Genomic DNA, 19,603 nt, shown 5'->3' with positions numbered 1-19,603 from the left:
CAAATGTGGGTACATAGCATATAGTTCTGGCTGTGTTGAAGTTGCAATGTCATGGTCCTGGCATCCTAATACTATTATAACACTGCAGCAGACTTGTAGAACTAAATTAGTAATATCCGAAAGTGTCCATATTTTAACCGTGCCTCCCTGCACATCCTTACCCTAAAGCTTCAGACTTTCAGCATTCTTTGCTAAATCTCACGTGCAGCTAGCATCGCACATTCTTCTCGATCTCGTAACCACTGCTATTTGCATGCTATTAATACATGTTAGTAGATCGGCTATCACATAGAGCAGTTGCATGAACGTTCACACGCGTTTTTCTATTTAGCGATAGGTAACACAACAGCAGCTGGAAGCTTTATGCTGGGTCGGTCAGTTCAGTGCCCTCTATTTCTTGCAGACTTTGCCGATGCTCTGGCAAACCCTATAGCTTACCAGTCTCTGCAGGAGAAGCATGCTGCTCAGCTGAAGAGCCTCATGGATGACGATGATGACGATGGCAGCGGTGGTAGCCACACTTCGGACGTACGTATAGCAGCTTTCCAGCACAACCATCACATCACCGTATGTCTGTACTAGCGGGATACCCGGCGTTGCCCGGGGAAATCAGTGGCGTTACGCAGTTGGTGACCGCTTGGTTGAAAGGAAAATACCCACAAAAATCTAACTATCTATCTATCCATGCATCCGTCCATGCATCCATCCATTCATTCCATGCCATCCCATCCCATCGCACCGCATCCCATCCCATCCCATCCCATCCCATCCTATCCCATCCCATCCCATGCCATGCCATGCCATCCCATTCCATCCCATCGCACCACATCCCATCCCATCCCATCCCAAACAGTAAAAAAATAATGAGAAATCAAAAGATAAGACATTAAAAATTAAAAATTAAAAGTAAACAATTAAAAATAATACATACTAAAGAGGTATAGGTAAAGGGAAAAAAATGAAAAAAATGAGAAAATAAGTTCCCCAGCTGGGACTCAAACCCGGAATCACGTTGTAGGAGACGGATGTTCTAGTGATTAGGCCACTGCGCCATTAAGGGTATACACCATGGATTCACACGTACGTGATGTTAATCTGTACGCACCGCCCTCTATTGATGAATAGAATTTTTATCAATTTTTTACTTTTTAACTTTTTTAAATTTTTGTTTTAGCCAGAACCACTTCCCAGGCGTGCTGATTCTGAAAATATCTTTAGTTTTCCTCTAGGCTGCAGAGTTCTCTAGTTATGCGAGTACGGACTAATTCGGCTGAACAACTTTATATATATAGATGATATACTCCACCACACATGCTTGCTTTCTACAACAAGTCTATTACTTCTACCTGCCCGTTAGCACAGCTACATTCTTTGTTAGTTATCATACCTACCTGCCTGCTTGTACTTATATTGTACTTCTTGTACTATTACCTGTCCATGTTAATTACCTGTCAGTATACGTACCTACATTACATACTTACATACCTACATAACTACACCACCTATTTGGGTTTATCTTCAATGATTCCTTGCTGGTATGTAAAGGTAGAAAGTACCGCTATATGTAAAGGTATGTAAAGGTAGCGTATGTAAAGGTACCGCGTATGTAAAGGTAGAAAGTAGAATGTAGGTAGAAAGTACCGCTCTACTTTCAGCACGATTTATACCTGGTAGTATGTGCACTTTTCGTATTAATGCCGGAATGAATAATTGATGAATGATCGTACTGCAGTCAGAAATACACTCTGAGGTGGAACCGGTGAAGTCTGGAAGAAAGTCGGCCAAGGTATCGGTGATCGGGACGCCGAGTAAACAGGTGCCGAGCGTGGACAGTGAGGGCGTTAGTGTCGCGCGAGCTCACACGTCCACACAGCCAACGTCACCCCAGCCACAGAACGTCACACGTCAGGAGGGCCAGGTTGCAGCCCCCGCAGGTATGAATGGCAGCAAATCCGTACGTTAACATAGAGCAAGTTTGAGAGAAGTTTGGAGAAGAGGTTGAGGGTTTGCTCTGTAGAGGACATGCCTAGAAAAATAACCTCACGCTCATACTTGTGGGCAGTAAAAATTACAGTAACAAATGACGTTTTCACTATCACGTGCTCACTCTTATGTGATGTTGTGCGTTGATGTCATGTTGTGCACGGTTTCAGGCTCAAATGTTTCAACCCAGAGGTCAGTGAATGAGGCACCCACAGAGAATGGCACATTTCTAACAGAGGAAACTATCGGTAAGATTCATATGGAGCAAACACATAAATGTTGAACCATACAATGTGTTTTTCAATTAGTATTATCCGATTTATTGTAATAATAACATGAATAAAATGCGCAAATATGAGGATGTGATGATGTAAGTAGCAACGTAAGATAGTATATAATTATGTAAGGTTTGTATCGATGCATGATGTAATGGTTTATAATGGTCTGTAAGGAGTATGCTAGAACATGCATTAAGATGTAACAGCTAAATGAGCACGTAAGCGTATGAAATGTCATGTAATAAATCATAAACGTAAATGTCACTTGTATAGATTTTATTTCCCTGTTACAGAGACCTTGTTGCTGAATGGACCTTCTCTAGCAAGCTTACAAGAACACAAGGACTATGCTAAAGCTACACAGAAGCAACAGAAAGAAATACAGCAACTGTTGGCCCAACATGAACGGGTAGGAAGGCTATGGCTATGAATCTCTACTATCCTCTTACCACAATTGCATCCTTGAGATCTTTAGCTCTCACACTCTATTTTCTAGCATATTCCTTCAGTGTTTCATACTGAAACGAACGTGTTTCAATTTCTTGACCAACTAACCTTTTCCCAAATTGACTGCAATATTTAATGTCTTAAATATCTCGGTCCCGCATGTATATAGCTAATTCATAGTTCACCAAGTTTATTTTTTAGTCATGTATTTCGTTTTACTCTTTGGCAGATACGCGAAGAGAGGCAGCAGCAGGGAAGGCAGAGAGAAGAAAAGATGAAGGCAGCATTGACGAAAGAGAGGTCTGCTCTGGAAAAAAGCCACAACAAATCTCTCAAGAAAGTGCGACCCGACTCAGCCCAGTAAGTTACAGCAGAAGTCGGAAACGTGCGTAATTGAGTCGAGCGCCCTTGCGTTCAGCTTGGCTCATTGAATCTAACTGCATTTTGGTTTTGCTCGCACTTTTCGTTTGTATTTTGTGCGCTGATGTGTCGACACGCGTGTTGTAGGGAGACTGAGAAGCTGCACCAGGAGCGTACGTTGTTGCTCACTCAGCTGGAGATCATGCACGATGAGCGTATGCAGGTGCTGCGCAAGACGCATGCTCAGTCGATGATCAGTCTGTGTCAGGACCTCAGCAGCAGCCTCAAGGCTGTCCACGTCAAGCACCACACAATCGTAAGCTCCTAACGTGGCAATTTCTGGTCGGTGTCCATGTTTGCAACCTAACCCGTGACTGACCCATAACAGACCCACATTCTACCCAATACCTCACTTGCGAGCCGACCCAAAGGCCATCACGCCAATATAATGCTGGCCTTACCCTAACTTTAACATATGTTCCAACCCATAACATGGTCAATATTTGAATCCGTGGCCAGTCCCATGATCTCATTCATAGCTCAACCCGCTCACAACCTGAGCCATATCTGACTTATCCTCTGATCCTCCATTCAGTTCGTTTCCTTACCCGTAACCACGATCTAAATCAGAATTGATTTATTCTTTAAAATAATATTTCATATTGCTGTGATCTTTGTGATTATGCAGATGGGTGTGGGTTGATAGGAATATACGTGATGATTCGTTGTCGAATTATTCGTGGCTGATCACTGACGATTTTTCTTGTCACAGCTTTATGACACATTAGATAAACTTCTGGACAATTCCTTGCACTCTCAGCACAAGGCTTTGCAGAACCTCCATGACAGGTAGGACCAGCTCGTGTCACTAGACAAATAAGAGGATTTCCTTTTGACCTAATACGGCATCTCGAGCTTTTTGTGTATAAATGCTGCTTACCGTAAACTATAACAAGCGAAAGTATATAGCGGCAGAATCATAGGCAACGGGAGAAACAGCGGCGGACATGGGATGCGCGAAAGATAAAGAGACATACAAAGAGAAAGAGAGAGTGATAAAGAGTGGAGAAAGGACGAATTAGGGAGGAGAACAAGAGAGTGAATGAATAATAACTCAATTTAAATTCATATTAGTAGTATATTAAAGTGATTACGTCACCGTAAATAGTAAAACTACAAAATATATTTCCACTTTTTCACAAAATGTAAGTAATTCTGATCACTTTTTATGGTTAAATTGCTGCATTATACTTCCGATATTCCTATATTGTTCGATGTAAACATACACTTGTGACTCATACATCAAGCAATTAATGTCAGGATAATAATAGAAATCGTCCAGGTTTTTGTTGATTTTTAACTAGTTGAGAAACAATCTTATCAGGTAAGAATTTGACGATACACTTAGTCCCGTTCGTACTTACTTTTAATGTAAAAAAATGGCAACAATATGTTTACAAATATCACCATAGAAAATTCGTGACGTAGTCAATTTAATGTCAGGTGTGCTAAGACTATTTGGTTTAGAAATGTCTAATATGCCACCGCTGCCTGGCTACTTGTAGGGAAGTCTCAGCTGTGATGGAGCGTAGTCAGAGACAAGGTCGTGAAGAGAAGAAGAAGCTAACAAGAACGTGCAATGACAAGGCAGAGATCTCGCGCCGAAAACGTGAGATCGAGCAGAAACAAATCAACAGGGTCGTCTCAGAGAGACATAAGGTAGGCTTCACCCAACGTGATCGTTAACCACCAATCCCTATGTCATTCGCATTATTGTCAAAGCAGTAAATGTTCCACTCGGGATGGAATCAATAGAAATAACCAAGACCGTACAACAAAATATACCAATTACTTAAATATTAACAAACGGAACTGACTGACATCAATGGTATCACCGTATGCTTTTTCATTCCACACGTCATCTATATATATATATATATATATATATATATATATATATATTATATATTAGATCTGACTTGATATGAATCATTGTTTTTATAGAAGGCTTTTGAAGAAGCATGTATCTTGTTTTTGTGAAAGTGAATGTGACATCTTATATGCTTACCTCGTACTTGTAGTTATTGGATGCATACGAAAAAGCAAAGCAACGGCAGGATGAAGCCTACAAGGAACTGAGCAACCAGCTCGAACGGGAGAAACTTAGTGTAAGAGAGACTCAAGTAGATTTCAGACGGCATGGTTACATGTGCAAATTGACGTAGTTGTCAAAAATTTTGCATGTAGGACACTAGAAAACCCTCCAGTCGCCAGTAGTAGAAACAAGTATAATTTGTCACAACGGGGAAGATTGCAGGGGAAGTCAAAGCTCTGTTAATTGCGTTGAATGTGTGTTACATGAAATATTTGTGTGTTTGATTGACGATCGTGTGCGAGGTTGTCACAGAAAAATTCCATCCATTTGTTTGCAGACACGCTTGGGCCTGGAGAAAGAGGTGGATGACAAGTTACAGGAGGTGCTTGCTGAATACAGTCAGGAAGGAGTCGGTAGCTCAGACAATGCTAATGAATCACAGCTCATTCCCAATGCGATTGAATCCACGAAGTTGTGAGAACACCTGCTGGTGTATTTGTGAACGATGACACTGATGTCGGTGCAGAACGTAGCCTCGTCGCTTCGATGGAAGCAGCAGGAGTGAGACCACTGGTGGGGATACCTGAGGGTTACTTGCCGGGCTGTGACAGAACTGTTGCATCGTGGTTACATTGTCAGATTTGATGTGCAGCAATCTGGCAAAAATTCACCCATCAGTTGCTATGATGGCTGTATGAAATCGGAGTTTGCTGGCAGCCACGGCTATATTTGATGTAATTTAGCCCTATTTCATGCCCAATTTTTCCTAGAGGCAGGCTAAGAGCAAAGGCAGTGGTTGATGCTATACACGTAAATGGCGCTAAACCAAGGAATGTTGGAATTGGATTGATCCTCGTCAATGGAGAGCAGGCATGCATATAGAAGAGAACTGTGATATGTTCGTATGGGGCAAGGCATCAGCAGTGAAATACATAGCACTGGCTTCTGATATCTTGAGGAGTTCTTTTAGCAGAGCCGGTATAGTTCGGTGATATCAATCTTCAGCAGAGCTGGGCTCTGTGGAATTCACTAGGAACGAGGATAAAACTGGACAGTTGGGTAGACAATGCTACCATCGTCATCATATAACCGGAAGTAATAAATAATTCATGCAATCGTTGGGTTTCTAACAATAAGGTGTGTATTTTCTTGCTGTTTTATATGTCTTTGTAATGATGGAAACCTGCCATTGCAGTATGCAAATCTTGGTATCTATCGATGTAATTTGTGGCGCCTAACGGATAGGCTACGTGTTTTCTTTTTATGTAGTTTCCTGTAGAATCATCATTGCTAGACGATACTTCCTCACAGAGGCATCTGAACGTACCCCATGCTTGGTAACTTGAAGTTGCTGTTACAGCGCTAGGGTGAAGCTAGCAAGCACCTCTATCCCTTTTTGTCTACCCGTATCAAGATATTCCTCACCCCACCCTGCCCTTACCCACCTATTGTCTTATCATGTCATATGTGTACGTGCGTGCGTGTGTACCCCTTAATTACTCCCCGCCCCGTTTCTATTCCAACCCCCTATATTAAGCATTTATTTCCCCCCACGATACCTTCGTAACGTTCCCCTACATTCTTCGCCTTCTTACGATTTTACGCAGAATGTGTGTATGTATTTTTGTCTTGACGAGGTAGTGTAAGGCAACCTGTTGTTATTTTTGCTCAACTATATATAGCAGTAAGCCTAGCTACAATTAGGGATTAATGTAATTGATTAATTACGAGTAAACTTACGCGGATGAAAATCAAAATGTTTGCACGTAACAAAATATGCTAGAGTAATTAAATGATTTAGTGATGGTGAGAAGAGAGCCAGAAAGAGAGAGAGAGAGAGAGAGAGAGAGAGAGAGAGAGAGAGAGAGAAGAGAGAGACGAGAATAGAGAAGAGGAGAGAGAGAGTGAGAGAGAAAAGCGAGAGAGAGAGAGAGAGAGAGAGAGAGAGAAGAGAAGAGAGAGAAGAGAGAGAGAGAGAGAGAGAGCGAGAGAGTGAGAGAGAGAGAGACAGAGAGAGAGAGAGAAGAGAGAGATGCAAGTGATTAACAGTAACATAAGGTGAGATCGAAACGAGCAGTGAGTAAAGCGAATTGAAGATACGGTGATTCAGTATAAGCGCGCCTGAGAGAGAAGACATGAAATCACAAAATGAAAGAGGAGGCGGAGAATAAGGAGTTGAAAGACAGAGAACGCGAGTGGACGACAAAGAGTATGGGGTGAGAGCGAAATGAAGGGTGGATAAATGAAATAAACAATAGGGTTGTCACAGCAACTTCAATCCCCAAGATAATGTGTGCAGCATGATGTAAAGTCGTTTAGAACAGCTCACTAAATATTAATGGCTCACCCGTAGCTATAAATTGTCCTTCCTGTGGTGCACCCTTGCCTACGCGTCTGTTTACTCCTAATATAGGATGTTATTATTATCATTATCATAATTATTAATAATATATTATTGATTGATATCCTAGGGTGTATAGCAGCAGGCCATTGCACCTCTCGCCCTGGTCAAGGCATGCTTGTCATATTAAGCAGGGCGGCGGCTTCGGTTACCTGCCGTTGCATCCGGTGAGCATAGCCAAGAATGACGTGCGTGGCGTTCTACCACTGCACAACTCGACTTGGTGAAAATCGAATTGCTGTTTTTTGCGCACGACCAGCGGGAGAGGGGAATGGTCTGGTGTGCGCACGCACCCTGGTATAGACAGGCTCTCAGACACCATGACTGGGACACAGCGGCAGGCTACGGCCATGGCTGCAGCCATACTCTGGCTACTCAGCATGTATACATGTAACTCGATGTTATGCCTTTTTCTTTCCACCATCTGCTGTTAGTAACATTTTACGAGAGTTTGGAAACGGTTACGGCGTTCTGTATTGGCAGAGCGATTAGGTGTTTATGAACGTCGGTGCTTTCTTTGTCTGAGAAAAGATTCGAATTGACCACCAACTTTTGAATAAATTCGTTACCATTCTCGAGCGGTCGGTAATAACGGTCTGAACATGACTGTCTATCCTTCAGCATTAAAGGTCCTCGTAGTTAATAATCATATGGCCTTAGCATTCCTGGGAACGTCGTAGAGGCAGTGTAGTGGTATATGTGGTAGCCCCCTACGTACATTGCACGTTATACTTGTGAAATTTAACAGGGGATGTGTATGTAGCAGTACTCTCGCGGGCGTAGCTTTTGTTGAAGAGCACAGGTAGGTTTGTTCGTGATGCCGTGTGTCGCTCACATGCAGCTTTCTATCGCTATTGTTGTAAATAAAGACTATCGTGGAGACACTGATTTGTATGAATTTCTTTGCGGAGAACGAGTGCGCTGTAGCCGACGTCGTTGACGGCACCGACGATGCTTGTGATATCAATACCCGAGTCGCCAGTTGTTCTTACAATGAGTAGTATACGCCGCTGAAGCTCGTCACTGCATCTACGTATATATATATATACATGTCAATGCATGCATCCATGGCTTTAGTCACTGTTAGGTAATCGATGCTCAGTACCTTTATAGTCCAGCGGGAATTAGCACCTGCCAGGCTTCGGTGCATGACGTGCAACTTACGAGATACGCGATTGTTTCTCTTCTGTTTGAAGGGAGCGATGTACTATAGATTCGACCTTACAATGCCTCCGCTGAAGCGGGGAATAGGACACGTGAGCGTGGTCACAGTCCCGGCCAACGGAGGCATAAATAGATATATTTATATATTAGGTATATATATATATATATATATATATATATATATATATATATATATATATAGAAAGAGAGAGGGATATATATGTGTGATCCTACTTATGCCACAATGCAGTTCCTCCTGATCTTTCCCTGACCGTAGATGCGGCTGTGCTTCTTCTTCCTTGTATAAGCGAGCGTTTCTCCTGTTTCAGCTATATATATATATATATATACGCGTCTGTGTGTGCGCGCGCGCACGCGTCTGTGTGTATGCGTGCGCGCGTGCGTGCGTCTGTGCGTGTTTGTTTGTTCCAAGAGGTGTTTCTCGCAGACTCGGGGGGAGGGAGGCGGTGTACACACGCTGATATGCCCTGTAAATTTTTTCACTTCTACTGTATTATTCTATTATTGTACGATAGCGAGACGTGTAATAATGTTATACATTTTCGAGTGATGTTGAGAACTGTCAACTTTTACGTTGCCGGTGTGTTTTTGCTCTTTTTTAATGTGTTGAAGGGGACATTTTATTCTTTACGAAGTGTTTTGCTGTCTCTCGTGCAGCTACGATTTTACTCGTTGACGTTAATTTTACATTTAATATATACTTGTCGAGACACAAGTGGAAATGTTAGTACGGCGCGTGTCGGTACTCTTCTCCGGACAATCTGAGCGTCATCAGTGTTAGCGTTACAATGACTGTTTGCACCGACAGCGTACCAGTAAAGTCAGAATACTAATTTCGTTTGGGTATATCTGTTGTTACTACTACACTGTACTAGATTTACCTGCACCTGCGCGATTAGTCTTCGATTGTGAGCTTCACAGTTAGTGCAGAACCGGGAGGATTAGGTGGTCAGCGCACGCCGTTACTGTATAGTTTTGTGAATGTCACACATAATGCCGGTCGACCACGATGTATAAGAAGTAGCATGTGCGCTGCAGTTTGGTCAGTGCTGGTAATCTATGAATGTTTGCTTGTAAGCCGGTTCTGGTTAATAAAACGATGCAGCATTCCGACGCTAACTTCCGTCTGGTGATTATGTTTCGTAATTATTATGAGGAGTCGAACTGTTGCTAAGTAGTCGCTCTATAATAACAGTCGCATCTTTTCAGACGTTGTTTTCTCCCTCCGCTGACAATCTGACTTTGTGCTTCTTTCCCAACGTGACAATCGTATTCTCGCCCTCGCCAGGTCCGGTTATCCTATTCAAGCCTTTACAGATGTTAGAAAATGCTACGCCACATCCCTCTTAGCAAATGATATCCTGGTATCCTAGCGTACTATGTGACACCGCCGGTTGCTGTAGTAATAGCTACCAACCTCCGGCTATTATACAAATTTATTCTCATCGGCCATTCAAAATCAGTTTAAAGTCTGTTCTCGTGTAAAATCTAAACTCGTGTAGTCAGCAACAAATAATTGTCAAATTTCCCTGATTTTACCATTTCTCTGTCATGTCATTTCCTTCGGCAGTCCTCTGCTATCACTCAGAACACATAAGATGGGGATTTCAAAAATGGAATTTTATTCATCTTCACTTTACACTCTTCATACTTCATGACTTCATATCGAGCGCACATGACAAACACTATATTCACATTTATGGGCGTACACATCCGCGAGTACTGGGCTTGTTCCCCATTCGAACGGCACGTCCATCTTTTATAAGCCAAGTACCACCGCTGAGTTATTTATTAGGTAATCTTAGGTATTTATTCATTAATTAAACTGACGTGAGTATGTAAGTCTAGTTTTAAATGTATACCGCATATATTCCGATAATATGAAACTATACGTAAGATAGAATAGCCCCTATACTCAAATCTGACTCGACTCTCCATATCCACATGTATGGTCCTAAAACATATATTTAGAAATTATGATCATGGCGTTATTAATCATCGGACGTAATGAAAAACTACGCGACTCTAATGAACATTACGAATCTAGTGGCTGAATATATAGGCCGTTCGCAAGATGATCATTTCTAGAACACACCCACCCTATACACGCGCGCATACTCACAAACTCACACACACGGTTACATAATATACAGAAACATCTATGCCTTAAATTTCTTGTATGTATGTTATAGGAATCCTAGGAAATTTTAAATTTAATGCACTTATACAGCGGTTATAAGTCTTACATACAACAAGTCCCCCGAATAAAGTTAGCATATATTGCTTCTAAACCTATTAACTCACAGTTGCCATTTTCACACTGAACATTCTGCTCATCTCGATTGTAACTTGCTTAAATTTTTCCTGGGCATGGACGCATATAGAAAACACGCCGTTGATGACGTAGTTATGTAAAAAAAATTACTCGCTTACTTGACTTAACGTAATGATGTAAATAACCTAACCGATCAAACAGCTGATTAAGAAACGCTCAAATTTCCGAAAAACAGTTTCTAAAGACGTTGATGCACATGATAATCACGTGCATGCGTGCGTAAATGTGCGCGAGTGCGCGCGCGCGCACGCGCGCGTGTGTGTGTGTGTGTGTGCGTGCGTGCGTGCGTGTGTGCGTGCGTGCGTGTGCGGTGTGGCGTGTGCGTGTTGCGTGTGGGTCGTGGTGCGGTCGTGTGCGTGTGGCGTGTGCTGTGTGTGGTTGTGTGTGTGTGTGTGGTGTGTGGTGTTTCCGGTCCATCCATAGTCCGCCCGTCCGTTTGTCTGTCCGTGCATACGCGCGTGTTTGCATGTTGCGTGCATGCATGGGTGCGTGCGTGCGTGTCTGTCATTCAAGCCTCACGTTTCTCTAGGTTATTGTATACCATTATTCGCGCAAGAAGAAATAAATGTGTCTCGCAGTAACCAGCACCACTCACACGAAGCTGGGCATGTATATATAGTTTATATACAGGCATATATATATATATATATATATATATATGCCCCTTTATATATCATGCAGGAATCACAACTGCGCCGTAATTACAGGGGGTATCACGAGATACGCCTGCCTTCGGCGTTACCGTTGTAAAACTACGCCTTAACATTATATCAAGAGTCCATAATAGAAAATTGTCTATTATGGACTCTTGATTATATAATATATATATATATATATATATATAATCATGACGCGCAGTGAGTGCAATGAGCTCGCTGCAATAGATTTAGCGTTTGTATACCTAGGAGAAACTATAGGCATATGCAGCTTTAATATCATCAATAAGCAGGTGGGTGCGACGTAAAAAAATTGACAGCAATATATATAATATGTGTGGTTACGCGAGTTTCATTATGTCATCTACGATATAATAATATTTGCCGTGGTATCAAACGCCATGCAATTCAAATACATGGGTGCAACCTCATCAATTCAATACCCCGTGCTGTACCTATTGCCATTGGTGGGAGCAGTCATGGATACCGACTGCAAAATTAATTGCATTACTGTATGTCGTAACTGTGTACGCAGTCATGTGTATAGACGGCAGGATTCCTTCTGTGGGTTTGCACACGTTAATGGTGGACACTATGGTAAACTATGGACAGCCAGGCCCGGTGTAAAACTGATATATACTATATATATATATATATATATGCGTTGTGTAAGCAAATCGTGGAGGTGTGTGGAGAAAATCATTCGCCTGCGGTTGTCTCGCTTTTTATATGGGTTGCAAAAGCATTTCATGACTAATCGTGGCTTATTGTGCGACGAGCACAAGAAAATGAGACACCATCATTGATGGCATATACTAATAGACGCCACTCTGTGCTTGGAATGTGTGAAAAGTGAAAACCACTTGTGTTATGAGGACAGAGCGACAGAGCGCGCGCTAGAGAGAGGGGGTGAAAGCAAAGGTGAGACGGGGCAGTGACCGAGCCAGAGCTGGTGAGGTGGCGTGTGGTCGAGAGAGGGGGAGATCAAGCATGAGAGAGAGAAAGAAAGAAAGAAAGAATGAATGAATGAGTGAATGAATTAATGAGTGAAAGAAAGAAAGAAAGAGATGGCGGGGAAGTGGCGAGCGAGGGAGAGAAAGGAGGTGGCAAGCCGAAAAACCTATACTATTCTAACTAAAAATTCCCGTTTTTTACCGGCTTCAAGCATGTTCGGTGAAGCTGACCATCGTTGAGATCCTCGTTTCCACGATGACCTTGACTAGATAGCGTGACTAGACGAGGCGGCTGAAATCTTAACGGCAACGGTTCGTGAAACTGCCGTCCCATCGCGCCGGCGATAACAATTTTTATCGTATTTGAGAAAGCTAAATGCGAGAGCGATAAAGACTTAAATGCTTTCGATCATCGATTATGTGATGACGCCAGAACGGAGCACGTCATCGTAATAGTGCTGAGCCAGTCCATATCAGTGACAACCTTATCGTACGAGTACTCGGCCCCGATGTGTGAGTTTTAGCTGGGCCCTCTAATATTTATATTGAGTCGACCATGTCAGCGATCGGCCCAGCGTGTTAGCTGCCGCCAGCCAGTCGCCCTGTGATCCTATCGGTCGTCAGCCCTGTCGTATCAATGACCAGTCTTTATATTTTATATATATATTAAACCTAATCATGTCAGCGGTCCGTCCATCGTGTCGGCAGTCAATCTATCGTATCAATGGTCAGCCAATCGTGTCGGCGGTCAATCCATCGTATCAGTGGTCAGACCATCGTGAAGGACGGTCAGTGCGTCATATCAAGGATCAGTCCACCGCGCCTGCAAACCCACCCGTCATGTAACATGGTACATGCAACTATGTATCATGTCGGTGTTCGGTCACATCATGTCGGTGGTTATTCACATCATGTCGGTGATCAATCACATCATGTCGGCGGTCATTCACATCATGTCGGTGATCAATCACATCATGTCGGCGGTCATTCACATCATGTCGGCGGTCATTCACATCATGCCGTTTGTCACTGATGCAAGGATTCGACCAGACGGTCGGCGAAAATCGGCACTAATGTGCGTTTTTGTGAACATCGCGAACTTTAACCCTTCGTCTTCGCTCTCGTCCGTACCCCGACTATACGAACTCCTCGGCGACGACCGTCGGCATGTTGCCGTTGCCGCAGTTCATCTCGTTCATGTTCATCTGCGCTCCGTTCTTGCCCGGCTGGGTGATCGGCGCGTACGACGTGATGGTGCCGGTGCGTGTCGGCGTGCCGTCGGCGTCGCAGCAGCCACACACCGTGCGACGGAACGCCTGCCGGTAGCGACGCGACATGACGTTGTAGAGAATCGGGTTGATCGTCGACGAGATGTAGTACAGCGTTCCTGCGAGTAGAGAAGAAGAACGAGTGCGTGATGCGTGATGAAACATGCGTATGTATGTTTATTCATTTATTTATTTATTTGTTTATTTATTTATTTATTTATTTATTTAGTTAGTTAGTTAGTTAGCTAGCTAGCTAGTTAGTTAGTTAGTTAGTTAGCTAGCTAGCTAGTTAGTTAGTTAGTTAGTTAGTTAGTTAGTTAGTTAGTTAGTTAGTTAGTTAGTTAGTTAGTTAGTTAGTTAGTTAGTTAGTTACTGATTTATAGGAGTGTGCGTGCGTACTCGCGTGCTTATGTGCGTGTGATAACATATACAGTATGATAAAGCTCGATGTAAATAAGGCATGTGAAAGTATGATAAAGTATGATGTAATTAACAGTGTCACAGACCGTGCATCAAAGTCGAACGGCTGAGCGGCGCTGAGACATAACGATAACGAACCCGCGGGAAAAAACCTTTTGGCGGTTTCAGAAAGACTGACGATTATGCAGATTAACGTCTCAAGTTTTATTAACATCGATCGCGTTATCATGTAACTTTTATTGCGTACCGTCCCCACAATCTCGGTCAGGGAATGCTGTTCTTATATCACGTGAACCTACAGTATATGGTCAATAAGTCATAAAATGGTCATGTATTTGCGCGCAGTTATAAATATTTTGGCCTTCTTTTATCCCTTTATCCATTCACCTTCGCTCCCGACCGTTCGTTGGCTCGTTCGGTCATCCATCTATCCATCCATCATAGATTCATCCTTCATCATTCATCATCATTGCCGTCATCCATCCATCCATCCTATCATTCCACCATCTCCATTCCATCAACCATGCGAAAGAAAGCATGCCATCCCATCTATCCATCCGATACATACTTCCATCATACATCATCCATCCAATTCCATGCATTCCAATCATCCATACCATCCATTCCATCCATCATTCATACATATCTTGCCATCCATGCATCCATGCATCCATGTGCATGCCATATCCATGCCATCCTCATGCTATCCATACATATATACACTTATCCATCCATCCTATCATGGCGTTCATGCCATTCATCCATCCATCCATACAATAAATTCCATTCCATCCATTCTCCATCTATGCCATCTACCATCCACCATCCATCCATTCCATCCATCGCATACCATCCATCCATCCATTCCATCGCATCCATCCATCCTCATGTACCATAATCATTCCTCCATCCATCCATCCATCATCATCCATGCTCCTGCATCCATCCCATCCATCCATCCATCGCATGCCATTCATACATACATCCATCCATCAATCCAGCTCCATGCCCATCCTTCCATCCATCCATCCATCCATCCCTGTCATATCATACCATCCAAATCCATCTATCCTACATATAGTACATCTAATGCATCATCTATCCATCCATGTCATGCCATTCATCCATCCATCGCATCAATCAATTCGCATCCAATCCGATTCCAATTCTAATCCATCTATCCACCCATCCATCCATCCATAACCATATCTTCCGATCCAATCCATCCATCGCTCCGTCCCGTCCCCGTCCCATCCATTCCATCCATTGCATCATCCATCCATCCATCATCCTCATATCCATTCCATACCATCCATCTCATGTTTTAATCCAGCAGCCAGTCAGCCAGTCACCTCCTCCAAGGCCACCAGACTAGACAGGCTACAGGACATGACAGACTAGAGCGAGACAGACAGACAGACAGACAGACCGACAGACCGATCAGAACAGACACAGAACACGACAGACAGACAGACAGACAGACAGACAATCAGCCACCAGCCACGCTCGCCTACCTGCTACGAAGAACATGATCTCGCTGATCCGAATGAACACGGGCGACCAATTTCCGGTGCTCATGCAGTAGAGAAACATCAGGCGCTGTGTGTGGTAGGGAGCCCAGCAGATGAAGAAACGCCAGCACGACAGCGGCTGCAGAGAATAGAACTTTTTCGACCGTCTTTATCGACCGCGGACGTATCGTACGGATTCGCCTCTTATCTAGCTGAGAATGGGCAATTTTATTTGATAAAATCTCTATCTATTTTAATTGCTGCCCTCGTTCTCCCATTAGCATAAAGTACGTATTATATGTAATGACTAATACGGAAATTTCGTAATCATTTATGCAATGTTCATTACGAGCTCGTTTGCTGTCTTTTCAGATCTCTGCTCTCATCCATAATAACAGAAACTCTTGATATTGCTTTGTCGGTTATCCCCTCTAAGGCGGGGCGCTTCGCAGGCGCCTCAAGCAGAGGATATCGATACATGGGTATTCAACAAAATTTATTGATGGAATGGATAGAAGGATGGATGATTGGTTGGATGATTGGTTGGTGGATGGATGGAATGGATGGGATGGATGATGGATGGATGGATGATGATGGAATGGATGGATGATGATGGATGGATGGATGGTGGATGGATGGATGGGAGGATGATGGATGGGATGGTATGATGGATGGATGGATGGATAATGGAATGGAATGGATGGTTGGACTGGATGGATGGATGGATGGATGGATGGATGAATGCGATGAATGGAATGGATTGATGGATGGATGGACAATGGGATGGATGCGGATGGAACGGAAGGGACGGACGGACGGACGGACGGACGGACGGACGGAGCGGACGGATCGACGGACGGACGGACGGACGGACGACGGACGGACGGACGGGACGACGGACGGACGACGCGTGGACGGAGGACGGACGAAGGACGGACGCGCGACGGACGGCGACGGACGGACGACGGACGGCCGGGGACGGACCGGGAACCGGAGCTGGACGGACGACGACGACGGACCGGACGGACGGACCGGGACGCGACGGAACGAGACGGACGGCGGACGGACGGACGGACGGACGACGTGGACGGGACGAGGCACCGGACGACCGCGGACCGGACGGACGGACGACGGACGGAAACTGACGGGACTGGACGGACGATAGGACAGACCGAGATATATTAATATTATTATATATACTAGAGAGAAGAAAGAGAGAGAGAGAGAGAGAGTATAGATAGATTAAATAGATAGATGATAGATAGATAGCTTAGATAAATTAGAATTGATAGAATAGATCGAGAAGATAGATACATAGATAGATAGATAGATAAATAGTAGATAGATTAGATAGGATATGGATAAGATAGATAATAGATAGATGTAGATAGATATAGATAGATGATAGATAGATAGATAGATAGGATGATAGATAGATAGATAGATCAGATAGATACGATAGATAGATATGATAGAATAAATAATAGATAGATAAGCTAGAGTAATATAGATTGATAGATAGATAGATAGATAAATGATAGATAGATAGATAGATAGATAGATAAATAGATAGCTAGATAGGATAGATTAGCTATAAATAGATTGATAGATAGATAGTAGATAAATAGTAGATTAGATGTAGCTAAGCTAGATAGATACTAGGCTAGATAGGTAGATATATAGACTAGATAAGATAGACTAGATAGATAGATAGATGATAGATAGATAGAAGATAGATTAGATAGATACAGATAGAATAGATAGATAGATAAATAGATAGATAGATCTAGATAGAATAGATAGATAGATAGATAGATAAACAGATAGATAGATAGATAGGATAGATAGATGATAGATAGATAGACTTGATTAGATAGATAGATAGATACGATAGTATAGGTAGAAGATAGATAGATAGAATAGATAGAGTAGCAAGATAGATAGATAGATAGATAGATAGATAGATAGATAGATAGATAGATAGATAGATAGATAGATAGATAGATAGATAGATAGATAGATAGATAGATATACTAGTTAATTGATTGAAAGATTCATCAGCGTCCGTAGAATCGGTATCAAAAATCAGTATATGCTACCCACCTACAACCTATTTCTAACTACGACACTGACGTGAGAGGAACTTCGGGTCATTCAGACGCATTACGAGCATTTCCAACATTACGGGTAACAGCTGGCAGATATTGTCTGAATAGAATTTGGAACAACGACGTGTTCATTTCCTGTGGTTGCTTGAAGATCGATGAGTGAAAGTTGATGGGTGCGGCTGTGTTGCTTGCACAGATTGAATAGTAACTATCAGATATTTGGCTAAAACACACATCTGTCGTCTAGTTTACAAAATTTATCTTAACTGTGTAACATACGAGTTATACGGGTATGCGAGCTGGTGAATATATCGCATATAATTGAACACGACATGAATGCATTTATTATGTCTTATTATATTTAACTCGTTAATTACTGTTTGCCCGTGCGTTCTTTGTCCGCGTTTCCAGCCTACTATTGTCTGCCTATTATTGCATAGCTTACATACATCTATCAAGAACACATAATTAAGCCGCTGTAGCTTCTCATTAATAACATGTCGACAACGTCGTGTAGGACGTAATTTCGTACTCTGTGCGGTGTGCGAGAGTGACGGACAGGTCTGTCCTGGTATCCACTTGCATTGTTTCGCTATGATGATGAGAACCACCTGATATGATGCAACAATGATGCAACAATGATGCTCACGGGATGTGAACCACCGTGTTCGCATTTTAGACTAGAACGCACGTGACAAAGTCTGAAGCCGACCACCAGTGTGTAAATACATTCACCACTTGCTGCTCGAATGTACCTACAGGCGGTACTTGCGAGCAGGTGGAGACGTTCATGTTTGATTCGCGGTCGGCAGCCATCACAATCTAACATGCAAGTCATCACACATATAGGAGGCATACAACAGTAAGCCTCCGCGAATTGCACTATTTGGTCTCTAGAAAATTCATGTTTTTGCATTGTTTCGGTAAAGTTCGTCACTAGAGTGCACTCTTTTGCACACAATTTGTTAAATGTCTCTGGGCTAAGTGGGCTGAGCTGGGTTGGCTGGGGTGGGCTGGGCTCTGGTCTGGGTTAGGTGGCTTAATAGTTAGTTAATTAGTTAGATGTCTCGTGGACGTCTACAATGCATTAGAAGTAAAATTTGTCTTGTCGTGTAGCTGTGACATTCTATCAAGTGGCGTAACCATGGTGACCGGTTGGTCATTTTTGTGTTTGAAATGTGATCCGACTACTTTGTCGAAACTCGCATCATAGAACTGGCAAAAGTTTCAAGCGGAGCATAGAGCATGAATCTGTAGTTATTTAACATGAATAACGTGTATGTTGTGTATGCGACGAAACAGTGTGAGTATTTTTAATTAATTTCTGTTCGATGCTTACTCAGGCCTGCTGCCTATGGACGCCTTCTACTGTTGTGAAGCACCTATAGCACGCTGACGGCGTTCTCTATGAAATTAGTCTGTGGCATCGCTTAATCGCAAACGTAAATCGCGCAGTATATCATGACTTGTTCTTCTCCAATGTAAGCCCATATATACATCGACGCGTGAATGCTTTAGTGGAACACATGGATATTTACTGTATCATATTCACTGTTAGTAGCATGCATGTCCCTTAATTAATAACGCTGGCGTTATACGCATC

At 42.9% G+C, this 19,603-nt stretch overlaps 2 protein-coding genes across 4 annotated transcripts in view; one reads left to right on the top strand and one right to left on the bottom strand.

Moving 5' to 3' along the window:
* Window positions 1-7,019, top strand: part of LOC106814887 (1-phosphatidylinositol 4,5-bisphosphate phosphodiesterase classes I and II-like) — a 78,619-nt gene extending 71,600 nt beyond the window's left edge. For all 3 annotated transcript variants that reach the window (XM_014819278.1, XM_014819272.1, XM_014819264.1), the window contains 10 exons: window positions 404-528; window positions 1,733-1,934; window positions 2,154-2,231; window positions 2,555-2,670; window positions 2,938-3,068; window positions 3,216-3,384; window positions 3,841-3,917; window positions 4,634-4,787; window positions 5,150-5,236; window positions 5,501-7,019. In XM_014819278.1, the coding sequence (XP_014674764.1) occupies window positions 404-528; window positions 1,733-1,934; window positions 2,154-2,231; window positions 2,555-2,670; window positions 2,938-3,068; window positions 3,216-3,384; window positions 3,841-3,917; window positions 4,634-4,787; window positions 5,150-5,236; window positions 5,501-5,641 (1,280 nt within the window). In that variant the 3' untranslated portion in view covers window positions 5,642-7,019. The remainder of the gene's footprint in view (window positions 1-403; window positions 529-1,732; window positions 1,935-2,153; window positions 2,232-2,554; window positions 2,671-2,937; window positions 3,069-3,215; window positions 3,385-3,840; window positions 3,918-4,633; window positions 4,788-5,149; window positions 5,237-5,500) is intronic.
* A 5,772-nt stretch (window positions 7,020-12,791) lies between these two features.
* On the bottom strand, window positions 12,792-15,968 carry LOC106814788 (neurotensin receptor type 1-like). The gene is made up of 2 exons (XM_014819141.1): window positions 15,896-15,968; window positions 12,792-14,080 (listed from the first exon to the last, which is right to left on the bottom strand). Exons 1-2 carry the CDS (start codon window positions 15,957-15,959, stop codon window positions 13,830-13,832), a joined length of 315 nt encoding a protein of 104 aa, XP_014674627.1. The 5' UTR covers window positions 15,960-15,968; the 3' UTR covers window positions 12,792-13,829.
* Between the last annotated feature and the right edge of the window lie 3,635 nt (window positions 15,969-19,603).

The sequence above is a fragment of the Priapulus caudatus genome, unplaced genomic scaffold, assembly GCF_000485595.1.
Source record: "Priapulus caudatus unplaced genomic scaffold, Priapulus_caudatus-5.0.1 Scaffold27, whole genome shotgun sequence".
Taxonomy (NCBI): domain Eukaryota; kingdom Metazoa; phylum Priapulida; class Priapulimorpha; order Priapulimorphida; family Priapulidae; genus Priapulus; species Priapulus caudatus.
Note: the sequence above shows the minus strand (reverse complement) of the source record. Positions and strands in the feature narration are given on the sequence as shown.

Bases quoted from the DNA above. Each gene is read 5' to 3' on its own strand.
- LOC106814788 (XM_014819141.1), bottom strand. From the start codon at position 15,959: ATGAGCACCGGAAATTGGTCGCCCGTGTTCATTCGGATCAGCGAGATC. The intron at 14,081-15,895 runs GTAGGCGAGCGT...CTCTACTCGCAG, and splicing joins GATCATGTTCTTCGTAGCAG to GAACGCTGTACTACATCTCG.